General features: G+C 38.8%; 1 protein-coding gene and 1 non-coding gene across 4 annotated transcripts; both read right to left on the bottom strand.

Annotated features, from left to right (window-relative positions):
- Positions 1-557: 557 nt before the first annotated feature.
- slc39a14 (solute carrier family 39 member 14) lies at positions 558-20337 on the bottom strand. Of its 3 annotated transcripts, none has more exons than XM_058636309.1 (10): positions 20114-20337; positions 15183-15300; positions 13167-13489; positions 12555-12729; positions 8068-8237; positions 7169-7291; positions 5905-6075; positions 4464-4698; positions 4043-4227; positions 558-3161 (listed from the first exon to the last, which is right to left on the bottom strand). In XM_058636309.1, exons 3-10 carry the CDS (start codon positions 13458-13460, stop codon positions 2994-2996), a joined length of 1521 nt encoding a protein of 506 aa, XP_058492292.1. In that variant the 5' UTR covers positions 13461-13489; positions 15183-15300; positions 20114-20337; the 3' UTR covers positions 558-2993. The 3 variants fall into 3 exon arrangements, with proteins under 3 accessions (XP_058492292.1, XP_058492293.1, XP_058492294.1); XM_058636310.1 differs by lacking the exon at positions 8068-8237 and adding an exon at positions 9211-9380; XM_058636311.1 differs by lacking the exons at positions 12555-12729; positions 13167-13489; positions 15183-15300; positions 20114-20337 and adding an exon at positions 9211-12541.
- A 227-nt stretch (positions 20338-20564) lies between these two features.
- trnap-ugg (transfer RNA proline (anticodon UGG)) lies at positions 20565-20636 on the bottom strand. Its single transcript has one exon. It is a non-coding gene; the product is annotated as a tRNA-Pro (tRNA).
- Positions 20637-21385: the final 749 nt, after the last annotated feature.

Raw genomic sequence — 21385 nt, forward strand, 5'->3', positions numbered from 1 at the left:
GCTTTACACACAGTTGAGACTCATATCTGTCTCTTCTTCACATTCATGAGTAAATGTTCCACTGCTGCTACAGCTGAGACTCGGAATAGAGTCGATGTTACTAATGGAGGTTCTTGTGATCAGTGTGAAATTCCTACAGGTGGTTCAACAATGAAGAACAAGATCTTCTTGAAAGACATGGTGGAACATGTGACACTCTTTGGAGGCATAATAATCCGATAATGGGCCTCAGTCAGAAACATTTCTTTCTTTCTAAGTTTCTTACTATAGAAGTGTGGTGCCGCTCATATTAGTTATATTTTATACCCCAACATAAAATATTAAACCCCAGTACAAACAAGAATGTTGACAACAGAAGGAGCACAATATTTGCATCTATCTATCCCCCTTAAAACACTTTGGGGGATAGATAGCTGCACTTTAATTTTGTTGTATGTTGTACAATTACAATAAAGTTCTATCTATCTATCTATCTATCTATCAACTCATTAACCGTTTCCTAAATGAAATATCTAATCCACACGTATTGATTATTCAATGATGCACTGGAGACAAGATTTTCTTGGAAAATTATGTTTATAAAAAGGAGTCCCATGACACAGAGAAGGCTTAAGAGGATTCGTGTGAATAAATATTTTTAAATGCTGCATTACAATTTTGAAAGAATAAAATATACATTTCACTTTAGCAAGTGTGCCGTTTGTATGAACACTATAAGGTTTAGAAGCTCATCACATGACAGAGATTATGTCTGTGTATACCAGTTCTGCCTTCAGTTTCTCAAATACTAAAAACACAGATAAATGACAACACAAAAAGACAGTATTTTTGCCAGTTAAGATAACAAGACTTCTTTAGCTTGGGTGTAAACATAAAATAAATATTTTTATGGCTCAAATGATAATAAATATTCTCCCATAAAACATACTTATAAAACAGCAGTTAGACTGTACCCACATGCTACAAGTTTTAACGGCTTGCCTTTTCCAGAAATAACGCTACAAAATAATCTCTTTTTATTAGGTCTGTACATTGAAACAGCAAATAACTTCTTCCAGTTTCTATTTCTAATAAATGTTCTACAGTTTATCTAATCTAGAGGAACACTGCATCTACTGTGTAGCTGTTTGGGCAGAATTTTGAATATCGTACAGTGAAAATCAATCAGAACTGACAAGAAGTTACACTGTTTTATAGTGTACACAGTAGTACAGCCAATATGCTGCCATGTTTAAATGGCTTTTTAACAACTGTAATATTTTAAGTCTGTGAAAATAAAACCTGTCACATGGTAAGAAGAGGACAAACACCAACAACAGTTCCCCTACAGATTCAGAATTTACAGAGTACAAAATGTTCCACACTCGATTTCTTCAAGATTAAGTTACATGGCCAAAAGCATGTGGACACAAACATTGTCCTCAGGTCATTGTTCAGCATCACCATCATAACTGATAACCAGTAAGCAAAAAAGGACAGGAAATATTAGATTAGTCACCGATTCTTACACAGTGAACCTTTTAAAGATCACTATTCTGTTTTTATTTTAAGATTTGAGATTTAGATGCCTGCTTCTGTTACTTCAATATAATGACAAGCTATAAGAAACAAAAACTGAAAACAAATCCTGAAAAGCAGCCCCAAGAAAAAAAGCATCAAAAGAAAGAATGCGTCAACATACTTTTGGCCATATGTGTAAATATTACAGTAAATGAAAAGAAAAGTATGTAATGTTTCTGTTACTATAATGACAGATACTTAATATAAATATAATCACAGACCAGTTCAGTAGGCAAAGTGTGTGTACTTACAGTATATGATTTAACTTGCAGTATTTTGATTCAACTATGACTAGACTGTAAAAGAATATATATGTTTTGGGGGGAAAACAGTAGTCTATGAGATGTGCAAAGACTATAGACGAAGAATATAAGGAATAAAAAAAAAAGCTACAACTACCATTACTAATGCTATATTAATGAAGGGCACAAATGGTATAATATGGAGAACTGCTGCTATGGATGCTGGGTATTATATCTGGTCTGAAAAAAGCCACTAAAAACCAAACTGAACTTTACAGAAATGACCCAGGCTTCAGTCGGAATCGTTAACCGTCGGTCAAATTCATGGACAAGTCCACAGACAGGAGAATAAAAACTGTCACCATGTAGCCCTTCATCATTCTAGATTCAATGGTCTGTCCATATTTGGTCTTCAAATGTCATTTTTCACATGTAAAAAAATATACACGTCATACACACAAACAACAAAGTCCATTTGGAAGTCAGTTTGATGATGATGTCTTCATTTAAATTCCAGTTCAGGTCCATAATAATTTGTTTTTGGTGTGGAATGCAAGAAGCGGGGTGGGTGATTTGAAGTCTTGATCAGAAGAACTAAGAGAGAAAAATGTCAATAATACAGCTGATATACAGTTACCTGATTGTGCTTTTCCCATCTCCTGAGGGAATGGTGTGAGCAAAGAATATTAGTGATATCAATACTCAGCATGTCATGAATCTCCACTATCCTCAGCTGAGGCTCAATGACTTCCACTAAGGGAGAGTCAGAAGAGAGAGGGAATAAGAGCAAGAGCCAAAATGGCTATTCAGTGGTCTGGGAAATAAAGAGCAGTTTGGGCAGCTGGCTGACTATTGCACATCAGTTCATGTTCAGCACATCTTTAACATGTTAAGGAAAGACATGGAGGAAAGAAGGCTGTCTGCCCCCTCTCTCTGGAATATACTGCATGTGTGAACTGCACAAGAACAGCTTCTCAAATATGAACCACTGTGCATACCTGACACACAGCCAAACTTTCCTAATCCCAAGGTTCCTGAAATCTTAAAAAAAAGAAAAAGGAAAAAAAAGCGAGGACGATACAGAGGAAGAAACGTTCAGAACCCTCCACTTGGATGGCCAGTTTCAAACAGCACAAACCAGCTGACCCAGCACTTTCATTTGCCACTGGTCAGAGCTGGTGTCAGTCCGGATTAGTGTGGCGCTTGGTAGCCCAGCTGTATCTGTCCAGAATACATGGTGAGGAGGAGCATGATAGAGAAGCCCGTCAACAGGCCGGCATTTTGGATAGCAAAGGTGAGGAGGAAGCTGCTGCCGCCTGCGTCCTCTTCCTCACGACTAACCTCATTCATCTCTGGGAACTGAAAAGCATAAAAGCATAAAACAGAGATAAGAAACTCTTTCAAATGTTTCAGCTCCTTTGTGCCATACATAAGCAGAACTCTGTGAATTTCAAGTGTCAAGGTAATGTACTTTTCCCGTGGAGTGTTACATAGCCTCTAAAATTGTAGAAGAGTCTTCTCAGGACTAAAAAAATACATACAACTATCATTATCTATGTATATTAACAACACAAACCCCATGATTCTAAGTGGGCAAAAACATTTTTAAAGACCTTTACCAGAAAAAGAGAGGATGACTGAAGGTTTTGAAGACAGAATGGCTGCCAACAGACCAGGTTTTTCTTTTATCAAAAAGATCACCTTGTAAAATCTACACCTGGCCAAATCTATTATATATTAAGAATATGTTTGCCACTTTACCTCTTCATTAGACCTTAGCCTTTTCTGACTGGAAACTGATGTTTGGACTTTGGTTTGGGAAGGTGTGTGAGGATGATTTGCATCGATAAAATCTGTGTTTTTAGCTCATGGGTTGCTGTCACAAAATAACAAATTTTGAACATAATGAAGGAGGTAGTAGTGAATCAACTTCATCCTGTGTGCTGTGATGTAAACGTTTTTCTCTATGTGCAGGAGAGTCAGTGGTTTACAAAGTGACAAAAGCTCATTTTTGCAGATGGAAAAGACTGTCAATTTGTGGAGATAAAATGGCAGCCATATTTTTAAGATGCAGAGGACTTACTTGGATATAGAGCCTTTAGTTAAATGGTTCAATCGAAATCCATCTTTCCTTGTGTACCCTGCAATGTTTTCGCTGACAAAATCTTTTTTTTGGGAGTACTAAATCTAATATATAATTTAAAATTGAACACAGATCTTCCCTTTTACCAGTCACTGACCATATCTGCTAGAGCGATGTAGAGGAACATTCCTCCTGCCAGAGCAAAGATCCAGTTGGGGGAAAAGCTGTTGCCAGCCAGGATGCCAAAGCCCATGCCCAGATAACAGCAACAGGCCGACAGGAAGTTAAAGAACAACGCCTGCTGTATGCTCATGCCAGCGTTCAGCAGGATCACAAAGTCTCCTGGTGACAGAACAAGAGATAGGAGACAAAAAGACAAGACAATGTGTCAATGAGTTTTCTCTGGGGTATGTCCAATGGTGGATTTCTGGATTTGCAAGGTTTTTAGTCAGAGAAAACAAATACAAGTACACCCAGAGAGCAATTTATGTAAACTAAATTCACAAATATAAATAGTTACAGGTTTACTTAGAAAAATCTTCTTGTCCATTGGAGAAAAAAAAGGTGTCCCAACTCACCCAGCTCATGTGGGAACTCCTCACACAGGATGGCCACAGAGGTGCTGACACCCTGGAAGACAGAGGCAGTGAAGGAGGCGCCGATAGCCAAGCCATCGATAAAGTTGTGCAAACCATCACTTAGTGTGATCATCCAGGCCAGCGTGCCGATGTCTGAATAGTTAGTCCCCTTCAGCCAATAGCAGCCACCACCACTGGCACCAGGCCGTCCCCCATTCTCTGGACTCTGGGAGTCCTATAAGAAGAGTGGACAGAGCAGCAAAATATGACATCATCAAAAGGGGGGGGTTTACAAATTTAGCAGATAACTTTGTTACAAACACAGTATTGTGTTGATTTACATTTTGATTTTTGTAATTAAAGTTTTATATAGCAGTTAAAAAACACATGCTTTTTAAAAGATGAATGTTAGATCCACAGCTTGAGTACCTTCAAAATACTGATTATGTCACTCACTGTTTTTACTCTGACCCCATTCAGACTTGCTATTTGTTCTCAGTGATCATGTGGCATTGTCAATGTCAATGTCAACTTTATTTACATAGCACATTTAAAACAAACTTAGTTGACTAAATTTAAACCATTCCTTAGACTTGACCATGATCATGTGTGAACAGCCTTAAGTACAACGGTTCACACCTTGCAACAACATACATGCATACAGGATGCATCTCCAGATCTGGAGTCTCTGCCCTTTAATCAAATACATGTCGTGACAGTTTGTGTGTATTAGCATGTGTGCACACATGAGTAAATCTAAGGCCTTTTTGTACTGCTGTCATAACCAGAAAAAAAAAATATCATGTGACGATCAACATTAATACTGTTGGCCACTGACCGCATATAAATAACATTGGGTGTAAATTGAAGTAAAAAAAAAAGTTGCCACAGATCAGACACCTTAAGCTGAATAGGTGCACATATTGTATTAAAAGGATGGATTGGGAGCCCTAAGACCTGGACTTGGTGTGATATATAAATAACTCAGGACAGAGGTTCATCGTCTGAACACAACCTAAGCCACATTATTTGGGTTAAAAGTGGTGCTGGGTGGTGTAACAAAACATTTATATCACAGTATTTTTCAAAATTTCAACAGTTTCGCAGTATACAATGGCATTTTATATACATGAGCATGAGTGAGTGCTCCAGCATAAGAGAGGCACAGCTGAGTGTGTGTGTGTGTGTGTGTGTGTGTGTGTGTGTGTGTGCGCTGTATGTGCACGTGTATTCTGTTTTACATATTCATTTTCGTACTGCAGTACACAAAAAATTAATATGATTGAAAAAATAAATACTTGTTTTCAGTATGACCCAGTGGTATACCACCAAGCATTAGTTGAAATATTCTTTCAACTGAGCTGAGGAAACTTTGACTGTTTTCTTGACAATGCTAAAGTCTTTCTCTCTATCATCCTCTTGCAACATCCTAAAATCCTACCTGTGGTGTCTGCGCAGGACTTAGCATGAGTTCGCCCTCCCCTGCATCCACCTTTCCTTGAGCAAGACTGCTCGCTCCATTCTGCTGCAGCTTCTCCTTCTCGCCCTCCTCCAAATCCATATCAGGTGTCGAATAATGATCTACACCTGGGTAATGACTGTGGCCGTGGCTCTGACAAACAATAAGGAAACAAATACAGTGGCCATTAAATAACAGCTGATAATTGATTAATGGTTAATTGATCCATTAATGGTGGAAATGTCCTACATTATACATTAAACCTTCTATCTTGGGCTTAAGTAAATTAGGATGTAAAAAAGCAGAGGAAATTATCCATCCATTGTCTACCACTTAGTTCTTCACCTGAGGGCCGTCTCTCTGCCAGAATTTGCTCCAAGGATGTGTTTTTCAAACAAAAAACTCACGTGATTCTAACAAAGTAATTACAACAAAGTCACAGGTAGGGGGCAGCTCAGCTTAACCACAAAGGCTCATTAAATCAGAACAAATAAATGGTCTCAATACTATACTACAAAATTGTAACCCCTCACAAACTTTGAAAAACAAATCAATGCTGACAGACATTAGGATGTTAGTGTCTTTTTTGTAGTGAAATGTAGAGGTAGACACCAGTAATGTAAGTGCCAATGTGGGCCAAAGGGCATCTCTAATTGGATAAGCAGACTGTTCTTAAGGTTTGGCTGGACGATATGTCCCTAAGCAGAGTAACCACAGGGTGGAGCAGCTCCTCCACAATCGCCCACATACATGAGCAACAAGCTGTTTTTTTGTGAATGGTTGCAAAGCAACATTAACCCCAAAGCTGGTTCTTTTTAATCAAGGAAACTTGCAAGTTGAAATATTATTAATACATGTATTTATTAGTACATGTAAGTTATCAGTTCTGTAAAATGACAAACAGTGAGTATACAGTAAGTCCTTAAAGGGCTTCCTTTTTTGATTGGCAGAGAAAAACACAAAGAGGTTCATTTAATATTAATTCCTAAACAATAAGACTGGCAAATGGCAAAAAGATCTTCATCTACACGAGTATTTCAGCTCTATAGCAGATATAAACACGTGCATAATTGGCATAGCTGTGGCAGCGTAAACAGGAAGCACACTGCCTGTCTTGCATTTGCATGCAACTGATCAGATCAGCAAAGCTTTTCATTTGTTGTCAGATGTTGCGTTCACTGCTGGTAGCTGATGATGATGGCATCTTTTAGGGTTTTAGGATGATAAAAGATTGCTCTGTACTCACCCCATTTTTCTTTTTGAGAAGCACTTTGAGCACCTTTTCAGTGAAGAAGAAGAGGTAAAAGCCTGCAAACACCACTGCAGACTTGGACACGTAGAAATCCACCATGGGGTCAAAACCAAAGGCCTAAACACGCAGGAAAGAAGACAGTGTTAGCTTGTAACATTAATAGCAGCTTACAATATTACTGCCTGGCATAATTTTTAAATGAGTTGTTTGGAACGTCTGTCAGAGGTAATGATCATGATTATGTGGTTGGAAAACTGCTAGTTTTTAAATCTAAGTGGATCGATGCTGTATAGTCAGTTGACTGCAGACAAGAGAATCCTTTTTAACTTTTAAAAGGTTTATGCCTGTAATCGTCTCCCCTCCAAATTAAATTCACTTCACCTCCAAGAGGGATATATTTCTTTTTCTTACTATTCATCTCAGAAGAACTGATGCAGCGGATTAAACAGTTTTGTGAAACATTTTGCAATGAAGAGTGTGCCCACTGTCTAGACAACATTTAAAAAAACATAGTGTGTTAAGCTGACATACATTTCAGAGCTACATTTGTACATTTAGTGCATATGATCTTTACTTTCTCTCTTTTTAACAAACATCACTGTGATTAAATATGGTGGAAACTTTGCTCAATTCAATTAATTTATGATGGTGGCCGAGCACAATCAGAGTATATCACTCTATACCCCAAAATAAAACAGACTCATTCCTAGATAAATTAGATGACAGAGAGTTAAAAGTGGGCCTCTAGTCTTAAGAAACTATTTTATAAAATAGATGAATATTCTGTTTCCAATATCTAAAACTGAAGTCCAATGCTGTTTGTAGAATTTGCATAGCAAGGTACAGTGAGGGAGCTGTATCAAAGGGAGTCACAGCAGCAGCACAGACACTACCTCTGGGATGAGCTGAAACAGGGCGTTGGAGTAGAGTGTGCCAATGGCCAGGGCTATGAAGTAGAGCAGCAGTCGCTTGTAAAAGGTTTTCTTCATGAAGGGCACCACACTTGCCCCCACGAGTGAACACAGAGAGATCAGTGTCACACACAGGATCCCATAACCCCACACTGATCAACAGAAAGTAAGCATGAAAAAGAAGGGGGAAGGAGAGAAAACAATAGCCAGTTATTTCTGAAGTGATTTTTATCAGGTTAATTATGAGGGTAAGGAACAAGAGACAACAGCAGCTTGTTATTTCCCTGAAAAGAAAATGAGAACTGAATCAACCTGAGACAGATGTCAAAGATACCTGTGAGGATCTCCAGAGACAAAGGTGTCACCACAAAATGATAATAGGCTGTGTGTTTTAAAGCAATGTTCAAACCCCATGCATTTCTTTTGTTAAAAAAGGATGAAATTGCAATGAAATTACAGTTTGCCAAACTCTCAATCAATCACACACACACACACACACACACACAATCAGAAAAACTGTTGGAAGTGCATCTGTCCTAGCCTCAGGGTAAACACCAGCTTCCAGTAAAGACAAAAAAGGAGACAAATGAACTTTAAATAGCCCAGCAGTAGCAGGAGTGCTGCAAATGAGGGGTCGGGTCACATTTCAATCTGAAGGACATTTTATCAGTGCCCTGCTCCATTTCTCCAGGGCAGTTTTCCCCACAACACTAATGTATTAATCTTAAGGCCAAAAGCAGTGAGAGAAACAACCATGACACAGTTTTGCTGCCGCAGCGTGAGAGAAGGGCCAGGTCTTTTGATGCAGTAAAGGTGCAGACAGAGACACAGACATACAGAGCACACGCACACATATATGAACACAGCCATATGATCAGAAACACTTTGAGGTTAGAGCAAAATCAAAAAGACGTGCGAAATCCACAGAGGACAAAAAAACAAAGGCAGGAAGGAAAGAGATATGAGCAAAGGACAGGCAAAGGAGTACTTGGCCAAAGGTGCATGAGTTTTGCAAACAGCAGACTGACATGACAATGAACAATGAATTTGAAGAGGGCTTCAAATGTAGTGTTTGTGTTTTTAAAGAGCATCAGTTTTTGGGAAGCTAAAAGATGTATGGCAAACCTCTGGCAGGAGTTGTAGGACAGCAGTGGAGTACAGCGTGCCGATGGCAAGAGCGATGAAAAAGGTGAGGGTGTGTTTCATATAGCGTGACTTCATCAGAGGCACACTGAAGATTCCAGTTAGGGAGAAGGTATTGACCACTGTCACAGCCAGGAAAGAAAAACCCCAAACTGGATGTTGGGAGTGCGGGGAGGGTTGAATGGAAAAGGTACATGAAAGGTGTAGCATTAAAAAACACTGCCATGGATAACATGTGGAATAGCAGCTGTAAATGCATCTTGAGCACTGCATCATCAAACATTTTTCTTTTAATTTAAACATAACATTGGTAAAAATCTACATTGCACTCTTGTGAAACATTAAATAGTTTTTACCTCCCTCTAAAAGCTGAACAATGTGAGAACAGTGGGGTCTGGGCAATGTCCACTTGATTGGCGTCATGATGTTTGTATTGTGACACTTTGTGATGGACTTGCGCACATCCGCTGTCCACACAGGAATTGTGTCTCCTGTGTAGCTGATGTTATGTTTTGATTATGGGTTTGGCTTCAAAAATTCAATGTTTTAGGTCCTCAATTAAATGCCAGGACTTTTCAGTATGAAGCAATGCATCTGCTGGCCCTGCAAATATTTCACAATAAAAGCCTTGCTATAAGTGAATTAATTTAGGTAAGAGGAATTACTTTTACTTTGAAACAAATAAAGTGTTGTGTTATGCAACAAATGTTGACAATGACACCCCACATTGTGATGCAGGACAGTCATCACCAACTGACAGTGACATTGTTCATCTTCCCAACCTAAGAGAATCCCTCGTGTAAAAATGCAAGTGGAACAAAGAATAAGAACAACTTCAGGGCCACACTGTAAATGTCAGTATCTGTGGGGGAAAAAAGGCTGGTGGTTAATAGATACATGCTTTTGTGTCTTTCCTCTCTGAGACTGTAAAACTGTGAAGTGAAATTTAGTTGTAGAGGAAAAACTACATATTCTGTGTAGTGTAAGATGATATATGTATGCCGAGAAAGGAGAAAAAGAGGGTTTGTAATAAAGCAGGTATGGCTACAACTTAATAGCTTAAGCAAAGGCACACAAAGTGAGCAAGCACCATGCTTCAAGTTGTGACAATATTAGGACTTAGCAAACAACTATTGCAACAATTATTATAATACATATCTAATATTAAACACTTGAAAGCATTCAAATATGATTGAACCTTGGGACACACCAGAATAAATACAGTATTGACATTTTAAGAAAATAGCATCCCAAAAAAAACAAAGCGAAGCACTCAAAAAGTTAGGTATCACTTGAGTGTTACTCAGGTTACTGTTGTCTTTAGTGCTTCACTTCAGTTGGGTTAGCACTAAAGTACATTTATGGCAACTAGACAATCTTAAAAGAGCTAAGTGGTCCAGTGCACAAGTAGTAGACAACACTGAAAAACAACCAAAGCCAAGAGTTAAATTCAGACAATGAGACAAGAAAAGAATTTAGAAGTCAGTGAAATGTGCACAAGAGTGAATTCCCATGGCATCTGCTTCCCTGATGCTGGCAGTTCTCCACAGCCTCCAAAGAAAAAAAAACAACTCTCCAGCCAAAATAAACTGCCTTACAGAGGTAAGTGTGAGGTAAGATGGGGGCATATGAGTGAATGATAAGGGAAAACACATTTGTTAGTGGAGAGGGAAAGACAGAGCCAAAACTCTGACCCAGAAAACCATCTCTGCTTGTAACTGCTGAGGATAAGATAAACTGTGTTTAAAAGGGAAGAACTGTGTGTGTGAGCTAGCTTAGCAAGACCACAGCAAAATAATGTCATAAATTTAAAACCAAGATGGAGTTTGGTGGCTACAGTCTTTACTTACATCTTCATCTTTAGTTTCCATGTCGCTGAAACTTTCAGGTTATAAAATCACTTAAAGTAATTTGCTTTTTCCAAGTCTATCATTAACTAGCTTTTTATTGCAGGCACACACTTAAAGCCAATTTCACTCACACATAATTCAAAATAAGCTCGAAGTCATTTTAAAGAAACTCAAACTGCACTGCTCATGTATTTGAACATTTAAAATATGACAAACCCCTTGAGATGCACCATCTCGTTTTCAAAAGACTCCTTTGTAACCACAAAGCATGGAACAAACTGACAGGATTGATATAAATACATGGATATGCAAAGTAAAACAATCTAATAACACAGGACAATCAACCAAATAACATCACATACACACAAGGACTCTCTTACAATCCTCAAACTACACCCTTAGAACAACGACAACAACAAAAATAAAAGATATAAATATCAGAATTAAGAACAGAAACAAACAGACATGTCATTGATCTTTGATAAGCTTTTAGGGGTGTAAACAAAGATCTTCAAACCGGAGACTCGTTAAATGATTTGACAGCCTTGCATCCACTCTACTACTGGTGTCTATGCCATACAACGTAATGTCCAAAAATCCAAACTATTCCTTTAAAGACTGTAAACCAAATGCAAAGTTTTTTTTTTACTGTGATTAAGAACTTTGAACTGTGTTGGGCAGCATTACATCTTTCAGTGTACATACAGCCTGTCGGAAATTATTAGACGAAGGAATAGCACGCAGCAGGCTTGCACCCCTGTCTCTATTCTTTTTCATTTTCTTTTAGTGCCAATCGGATAACCGGCATGATGATAACCTGCAAAGTGTCAACTTTCATGCAACATACAATGTGCTGTGCATACATGTATCTACAGAACAATTAACTCAGGGCTTTAACCCTTTAACACCGAGTGTATCGCAGATGCCACGTTTGCGCAAGCGCAATTTACATTACCGTAATTAGGAAACATTGCAATGGTTTCTGAAAGCTGAGAAGTTGTGAGTCAAGGCCATTGTGTGGTTATTGCGGTAAGTTCACTCGTGCTATGGCAGGAAACCGAATCAACGTCTATTTCACCAGGGAGGAAAGAGTTGGAAAAATGCCAGTACATATTTTCAACTTTTTTGCGGACATTGAGATGTTATTTTATATTATTTTTATATTCATATTTTTTTATACTTTTCAAATTTCAAATTGAATATGGTGTTCATGTACAACTAACTTAAATTGTTAATACACTATTTTAACATGCAGTATATTGTAAATAACTGCCAGATACTGAAAGTTAATCTGGAAAACGGGGCAAAGACACTTAGTTACAGGACCATTTTTCGCTCTTTTATGGTTAAAATAAGCAAAAAAAAATCCAGATGAACATTTTGACGCTTTGGTGTTAAAGGGTTAAAATGAAATTAAACACAGAATATCTAATACAAAATTAGATTCAGCATCAATTTAAAAAGTCCAGTCCTCACCTTCACCACCCGAAGGCCTGGGGGCAGTGTCACTGCTCAATATCTCCTCCTGCATCTTGCAGGTACCAGCATCCAACTGCTGCAGCATGGTGGGGCAAAGCTCCTGTAAACCATGCTCATCCAGCCGTGACTGCTCGCTAATGCTGTAAATAGCCAACGTGTCTGGAGGCAAACACTGTAAATGAAAATATACCCATCAGTCAGTTAGCCCAAAGACTTGCTTTTAACCAGTATTACACACAATATAATTACATTGTGAGATGAATTCACCGTGTTGGTGAGACAACTCAGGACAAACTCATACTACGGGAAAATTTACTCAACTTACTAATAATGAAACAAATAATTATTATTCATTATTTCAAATTTGGCTAGATAGTAACACATTTGCCTACGGGCTTAAGACTGGAAACTATGCAAAATATTTCAGCTGTCTGGAACCAGTGGCTCCTGCTTCTTCTGGAAAAGACTAAGCTGGATTTATCATTCTGCTTCAGAGAACTTCAAACAGATCTAGTAAGACATAAAACTGTTTTAGGGAAATTAGGTTGTTCCATGTGCATAAAAAAAAATGTACCTCAACTTATTCTGAGAAAATGTCCTTGATCTCACCTTGGAGCTGTTGGATTTAGGGGGAGCGCTGGTAGTCGTCTCAGCCACATTGCTGCTGTCACTTTTGCCTTCTCCCTGTTCCTGGCTTAGAAGTGCCAACAGAGAGCGTAGCTGGGGCACCGTGATGGTGTTATTTTCACCATATCTGGCCAGCAGGTCCTGGAGCACCTGAGCAGGAGACTGAGTCTGGCTCTCCCCCTGAACTGTCAATAAGCCCAAGGGGCAGAGCAGCACAGTCAGCACCAGACTGAACATGGTGGTTGTGATGCAACCATTAGTGAACCACATACGCATGGCCTCGTTTTTGGTTAGAGAATGTTGATCTGTAGAGAGTAGAAAAATGCATGAGAAGGAGGCAAGACAAGCTAAAATCAAGAGGATTAAGAATCCAGTGACAAGGGAGACTTTGTAACCTTATTTTAATCTCATCAAGAAAGTGTTCTCTAAAAGTGCTCAGAGAACACACCATCTAAAACATATTAAAGAATGAAGAAAGTGGAAATCACATATCCACCACCCAATATTGATGAAAACAGCAGGCAAAATTTGCTGTGCCACATTAAGTATGCTTACGGCGCTGAAGCAAGTACTTAAGTTGAGAGTTGAGAAAAAAAGGGCTTGGTCGTTGGTTAGAGCACTCAAGTGTTGATAGGGGTATGTGGTCACAGGATTTTCTAGTTGTTGATCATGAAATTTGGTAGACAAACAACAAAATTTGTATGAATGTCACTGAGCCAGTGTGCTCTCTACCAGCTGAAATAATTACAGTAACGCAAGGAGGGCTCACTTGTACTGTATGTGCTGGCAGCAATGACTTATGTGTAAGAATTCAGAAATGAGGACTAGTAGAGGTAGAAGATATTCTTCTTTTACATAATGTAGCATTGGAGATTATCTAGTTCTGCCATTCCCAAACTGGGGAAGGCCATGCCCCAATTTACAGTCCGATTATTGTCCAAAATCAATACTGTGATTAACCCACAACTGACAAGGATCAAATATTACCATACATATTATTTATTTACAGTGCTGTCAAAAGTATTGTTCATCATTGTGATTAATTTCAAATAGTGCAACTGAGAATTGTTGGAATCCACCAAGATAACAATACATGGTAACTGTCACTGTTAACTTTTAATGACAAAAGTAACAGCCATCAAGTATATAGAATAAAATGATTTCATATGTGCTTGTACTGTTTGTTAGTCATAGTGATGAGTTTGTAAGTTTAAATCACCTCCTGCTGCACCACCTCAAAAAGCAACTGTATCACAGTGTGGGTATGCAAGTGAGTGGGAGATTAGGAGAGAGAGAGAGCGAGAGGAAAAGTGGTGGAACCTCTACAGACAAGGAGTGGTTCATAGTTTATCTATAGTTGTGCCATTGTTGCTGTCTTATGACTGACCCACCCAGACCCACTCTATTTTCTTTTAAGTCTACCCAAACCAGCACGAACTGTGGGCCCCTGTGTGTGGGTCGTCCTGCGCATCACTAGTGCATGTCAAATGCACATGCTTTCTTTCCAGTTCAGTTAGTGGCACACACTTGTTTGAGTCAAAATAGTCATTGAAGAAGATGGTAACCAGGGACTCTTACTTGAGGCTATATTGGTACCCATTGGTACCCTTGCACATGTAACCCATTGTAAAAGTACAAGAAAACATAAACTCTCATAAAGCACTCTGTGGATCACAGAAGTAAGACCCAGGCCTTCAGTACTAAGTAGACCACAAGGACAGAAAACCAGTGAGATAATCACACTGCCAATTACAGACACTTACATCCACCAGACAAAACAAAACAAAACATATGCACACCACATAGAGGATACTTTGAAATGTGTCGCTCCTCTACTTCAACACACAGGGCAACAATTCATTTTAGTGCACCCAGTCGCTCAACATGCCATCCTGAGGTTAATAAACACACTTGTTTACACACACAACCTCTGCAAAAACCTTTCCTACGGAGTGTTTAATGACAGGTGATCTGTGAAGCCTGCCCTGAGGCACTCACCTTGCCCAGAGATGCGCAACGGTTATCTGGGAGCAGAGATGGAGTTGGATGAGGGAACAGCAATCGGTGAAGGAGAAATGCCTGAAGACAGTAGAGGACTCCTAAGGGGTTCAGTGGACTGTGGAGGAGAGAAAGAGACAGGAAAAAACTAAGGTTACAACTCAATGGTAAATAAGAAAGACACAAGGAAGACTGGAAGAAAAGAACCCATGAAGGAGAATTTCCCTTCCCATTGATTTTCCTTTTTCAAATTTTAACAAGGTCCACCCCGGGCCCTACACCTACATCATTCCTTTTCTGAAATGAGCATTTCTTCTAGCAGCTATAAAAAGAGAAGTCCGTTAGGTTTGCTGGCAGTGGACTTGGACAAGGAAACATCACATTCAGCTGTTGTAGTAGGGAGGCCACATACTGGTAGCTGAAATGATCAGGTTACAGTCACCACAAACAAACAAAAAAAAGCAAGCTAGGAGAGCTAAAATATATGAGATACAGAACTCTCCTCTCTGCATACATATTGCTGATATGTCAGTATGAGTGCAGCTGTATAAAGTAGTCATCATTTTAAGTGTGTATTATTTTTAATTTGTGTTCAAACACCAACTTTTTTTTCTTTCATTCATTTCTCCTGCTGCCTCTAAGCTCAGGTCACAAATGAAAGGTTGCCCTCTTCAAAAGGTTTTACTCTACCCAATTAGTTGTATTCTTTGTCCCGCTTCCACCTCAATTTGCTCAAATGAAACCCCATTTTCAAGCAGGGGAAAACAAAAACAACTGATAGAAATTACACAAAAAAAGTTTAACAGCATTTTGAAACAACTATCAAAAGCTATATCAAAATTACCACTTTCATGAAAAGATATTACATTTTGAAACAAGATTGAAACAACAATCTCCATCATCTCAGAAAACATGTCACCCCAACTTGTTTTTAGTGTTTTAGTAGTACAGCTACTGTAACCCACTCGGGTCAAGAGTTTCCCCAGTGCCCAAACTTGCAACAATAATCCATCCCCTTATCTCTCCATGCTGAAAAGCTGTCCGAGGTAAAATGATATCACCCTGTCCACTTCCACATTTATTTTTCATTAGAGACTGAGGAGACACAAGGCATGTGAGGAAATATTAGGTTGTGTTAAAGGTCAACATATAGATACAGCTGAATGGTAAATTGCATGTGGCCTTTTGAACAACAGCAATAAACGACTTCACTGATTATATTAAATTTTAACAATTTTAATTAAATGACCAAGGCAAAGACTATGAAGTAATGCAATTTATCTGCATTTGGAAATTGAGAGCATTTAATCTCTTTTCTGTCATCACTAAATCAACATGTACTCGTTAAGTGACACGTCAGTGTTCCACAGAGTAAAAGACTGATTTCATTTGCCACTATCCTCAGAGAAACTATAGTATAGCATATCTCGACATCAAATAAATTCAAACATTTTAATCCTCTAGTCTAACAGGTTTGTAAAGACAAAAACACATTAATGCAAATACATTGTATATATAATCTTGTGGCTGACTACCACCACAAGGACACATTATCTAAAATCATCCAAATAAAGTAGGTGAAGGTATTTACAGGTATTTGGGATTTATTTGATTAAACTATATTTGTAGTTTTATGGTATCACTTATATGGCATGAAATTGATTGTTTGTCACACAAAAAAATCAGTTAACTATCAGACTCTATTGTCACAAGTAAATGAATAGTAGTTGCTTGCTGCCTGTAGTCATACTCTATGGCTGTGATAATGACTTGGTATGGATACTAAATATATACATGCACTCATGCTGCTTAGTAAGTCCAGCTTTTGCACTGCAGTATACTGGTTTAAATAGAAGCAAAACACTTAACAATCATGTCTGTGTAAAACCCCTCTTCACTGGCAGTCCATTGCCCCAATATCTGTGTGGCTACAGTCCAATTAAAGCAATGCAGAATCTGCTTTTATATGTCAGCATGTCAGGTTAAAATAATGTCAAACACACACACACACACACACACACACACACACACACACACACACACACACACACACACAGTCTGTTATTGTGACGTGCATGTGTACATTTAGAGTCCAAGGACTATTTGTAGCCATAGCCGAGGAGATAAAGGGCAGGGAGAAGAGACTGGCAGTCTGCAGCAGGGACATTCGTCCTTCAAAACAAGGCCTCCACTCTGACGTTAAATGAGAGGTTTACAAGAGAGCTGGCAGCAGGAGAGAAAGAGGGAAGAGCAGAACAGGAAAATGTTTAGTAACAGTTTGCTAGTCTAATTCTAATCCTACAGGCTTCATGCCAATGTTTCTCTACTCATTTGTTCAAATCTTTGCCTGTCCTTTAAAAGTCACCAGTTATTGTGTCACTAAATCTGGCCAATAACCAAATAACTGGGCAATCTGAGCAATGAGAGTGGGTAACTGTCATCATACCAAGGCTCCTTCCTACACCCAAGTGTAAACACAACTCAGTGGAAATGCTTCCTTTGTCTTCATCAACTTACTTTGTGGACAGAGCAGAAATAACTGAAACCTGAACATTTACCCACCAACAGTTTGTGAGCACCACACTGGAAACAAACAAACAAACAAAATGTGAATGCAGTGCAACACATGATGAATTGCTCATGTGCCAGGATTGATGTAACCAAAGTGAGACAAATTCAAACCCTCACAAATTTTGAAAGGCAACTTTCCAGCACCTAGCAATTTGTGCTCAGTCACTAACATGAAGACACAGCTAAAGCAACTAGCAAGAGACTAACATTGATCTTTTGATCAGAACCAGTGTTGTGTTGTTTCACAATAAGCACATCTGCATAAAAAAAAAGAGTAAATGTTATTGTCGTCATTGTTTTTGGAATGCTGCAGTTCCTGTATCGTAGATCATGTTAGCCACACACAAATTCCATCCTGGTGACTAAGAGAATAACACAATGGAAAACTTAATAGGGGCCAATAAAAACAAGGATGGTTTTGATTTTCATCCCAATTTTAAGTTTAAGCCAAAAGGGTGTCAATTTCAGCTTCAAATAAATTTACCAAAAATCACGCAATGGCAGTAACACATTTAAAAGTTGTCTGCCTGGTTGCATTTGGGATTGTTCAAGATTCATAGGATAATTAGTGATGAGTGGTACAGTCAGCACGGCCTAAAACTAAACAGTAGTACATGATTTACTACAGCAATTTTGCAGCAGCATGTCGTACACACATTGTTATTTCATCAGACAGTTGCTAAAATATGTTCCATCTGTTATTCTAAAGCAAATGTAGCACTGTACCTTTTTCCTGACGGGGAAGACACACAAACAGCAACTGTTCCTAACTTGATCCTTCCTAATTCAAAGCAGTTTTGTCCTATGAGCAGACTCTGGATGGTTCTCTTACTGTCTTACTCTTGGTCACTTTATATACCACTGACGCAAAGGGCAGTTTAAGCTGTTCATTGACTTGTCAACCTTTACCTAAGGCCACTAATTATTGTTTCTCTCAGCCCTCAGGGTGATATCATCAGACTAGACTGTCATTAGATGAGAGAGTGATGGCTGTGGGCATAATGTTGGTTCACTAAACACATTGTCAAATGGACTCCACTCATCCTGAGTTTACGACAAAGGACCGTTCACTAGAAAATTAAAGGGTTTTATACATGACTTGGTTTGGCTCAAGCCCACACTTTTACACACTTTTAAGTCAGAAATCTAGAAATAGAAAGCCACAGAACATATGTACTAAAGTAAGCACCATAACTAAATACAATTAGAAACTAAAACTTTGACACTTTTTTTCTAAATAATTGCAAAGGCTCCAAACACACATTACAGCCAATGGATGTCCATTACCATTACAGGTAAAGGAGGTCCTGATATTGTTCTTACTAAAATTATTTGATTGCGAATACTAATGTGCAAGTAAAATGGGAACATAACTCAAACATGAACTCAAAAGTACATTATTTTGAGTTTTGTCATCCCAGACTTGAACAAATGATTAAATTCAATATTGTCACCTTTATCATGAGAAATCAAAGCTTTGATGATCAACACTACTGAGTGGCTTTGTCAAATGTTGCTAACCTTTTTTTTCTCAAAACACCTCTCTTGTCAAATCTCTGTAATTTGGTCATTCCTGCTGTCTGATCCAGCCAAGCTACCACTGCATTTGCCATATATACATGTATATATATATCAAATGGTATGTCTCTCCAATCTACATTTTGTGTCTGTCCAAAACTACACCTTTATATGTTATAGAAAAACACTTAAGCTAAATATTAATTACAAGAAACATGTCATTAAAAAATGTACTTGTTAGATTTGCAACACTATTCAGTTAATCTACATTACACATTTTTGTTCTCAGAAACCTTTAATAAATGTTGCTTAGTCACTAAAACGTTTGTCATCCAAAAGTGTGTGTTTTTGTTTGATGACTTGTTTCATGCATTTAATATTTACTTTACAAATAGCTATATATCTATAGCTATCAATTTTGGGGTGGCGGGGTTAAGTTTAATGAGGGCCCCCAAACTCTCCTGACATACCTCTGAATGTAAACGCCTGTACCTCACAGAGAATATGTTCTTTGTTACTTTCCACCACCGGCACCGGGGGGCAGGTCACACTCAGAGATTGCCCTCACTTATTCTACGTGATGTCTGAACGTCCATGTTTAAAACCACACTCTGAACAAAATTAATGAAGTGAACCAGTCACTACATTTAGACCTAGCTGCTTCATGGTAGCTTCTGTAGTAAGAAACAGTCCCATTTAAGACGGAGCTAAAAGGCAGGAGACGTTCTACGATGGGTAAATGATTATGTACACGGTTCATTTTCAAGTATGAGTCTGTTTTGGGGCTTGACAGTGCATTTATACGCTCACGGATTCCACATTAGCTGTGAGAATTAGCTTACCCGGTGATGATGCTGGAGCTGGTGTCGGCTCCTGTCAACCAAAGCAGTCCCTCAGCCTCGCAAACAGCGAAAATGTGAGATGGGGGCAACGGACAGAAGTATCCGGTCTTCTCAGTCATTCACAGACAGACGGTAGAGGGGGTGACTTTAGCCCACGGTCGTCACCTCATTCAGACGAGACGACTCAACACAACTCAACATTGACGACGGCGGCAGCATGGAGAGTCAGGTCGGGTAGTGGTGACGTAGTCGTTGACCCGGGTTTCTAAGACGACAGTGCCTCCCCCATGTGGTCAACAGACGGTACTGCGTTTATACGCAAATTGTCAATAATACGGTGGATCACACGTGACTACAGCGTTTAAAATCACTCTGATTTGAGTTAACGAGTGTGCTTGACATTTAACTCAAATTGGTTCAATTAAACTACGTAATAATGTAGTTAAAGGACGGGCTCGTCCGGGATTTGAACCCGGGACCTCTCGCACCCAAAGCGAGAATCATACCCCTAGACCAACGAGCCATGTTGAGTAGTGATGTGTGTAGTTTTAAAATGTGAAAAGACAGGTGACCTCACTTTGTGTAGGGTAAAATTCTTTATACGCACATTCGCGTCATGCAAAATTCCTGTTATACCACATCAACAACCAGCTGTATCTGATGAAGTGGAGGCAATTTACAGTGAACATAATATGGTCATGTACAGGAAACCAGTTTGAGGTAACTTGAGCTTTATGATGTGGCATCATAGAGGAAGCAGAAGATGGGTATACAGTGGTCATAATGGTATGGACACTGTCTTTATGTTTATGCTGTTTATGTTGAGGACATCCTAAAACTGCAAGATAAATAATATCAATATACTGGATTTTTTTGCAGAGATGCTAACAATCAATGAGCTTGAATGAGCTTAAAGCAAGCAGCTTTATTTCGGCTCCATACGCCTGCAAACCACCCTTCCATCTTTGTTTTCAATGGCATCTTGACCTTCTCTTACACAGATTTGTGACATTAATTAGCTGAATTAAAGGTATAGTATGTAACATTTAGGGTTTATTGGCAGAAAATGAACAGACTAACCATACACTGTATGTAAGTATATAATCGTTTTAAAATAAATTTAATTTGAGTACCTTTACTTGGTAGGCGGGGTGGTTGTGTAAGCATTATGAAGCGTGATGTTGTATCAGTGCAATGACAACAAACAATGGTATGGAATGTGACACGACAGACAACAACACAACAGACAGCAATGTGGGACATCCAGCAGTT

Source organism: Solea solea, chromosome 8 (assembly GCF_958295425.1).
Source record: "Solea solea chromosome 8, fSolSol10.1, whole genome shotgun sequence".
Taxonomy (NCBI): domain Eukaryota; kingdom Metazoa; phylum Chordata; class Actinopteri; order Pleuronectiformes; family Soleidae; genus Solea; species Solea solea.

Excerpts from the sequence above, each read along its gene's own strand:
- slc39a14 (XM_058636309.1), bottom strand. The coding sequence starts at position 13,460 with ATGCGTATGTGGTTCACTAATGGTTGCATCACAACCACCATGTTCAGT. Across the intron at positions 12,730-13,166 it reads CTAAATCCAACAGCTCCAAG|TGTTTGCCTCCAGACACGTT; the intron begins GTGAGATCAAGG and ends TTTCATTTACAG. Across the intron at positions 6,076-7,168 it reads TTCTCAAAAAGAAAAATGGG|AGCCACGGCCACAGTCATTA; the intron begins GTGAGTACAGAG and ends ATTGTTTGTCAG.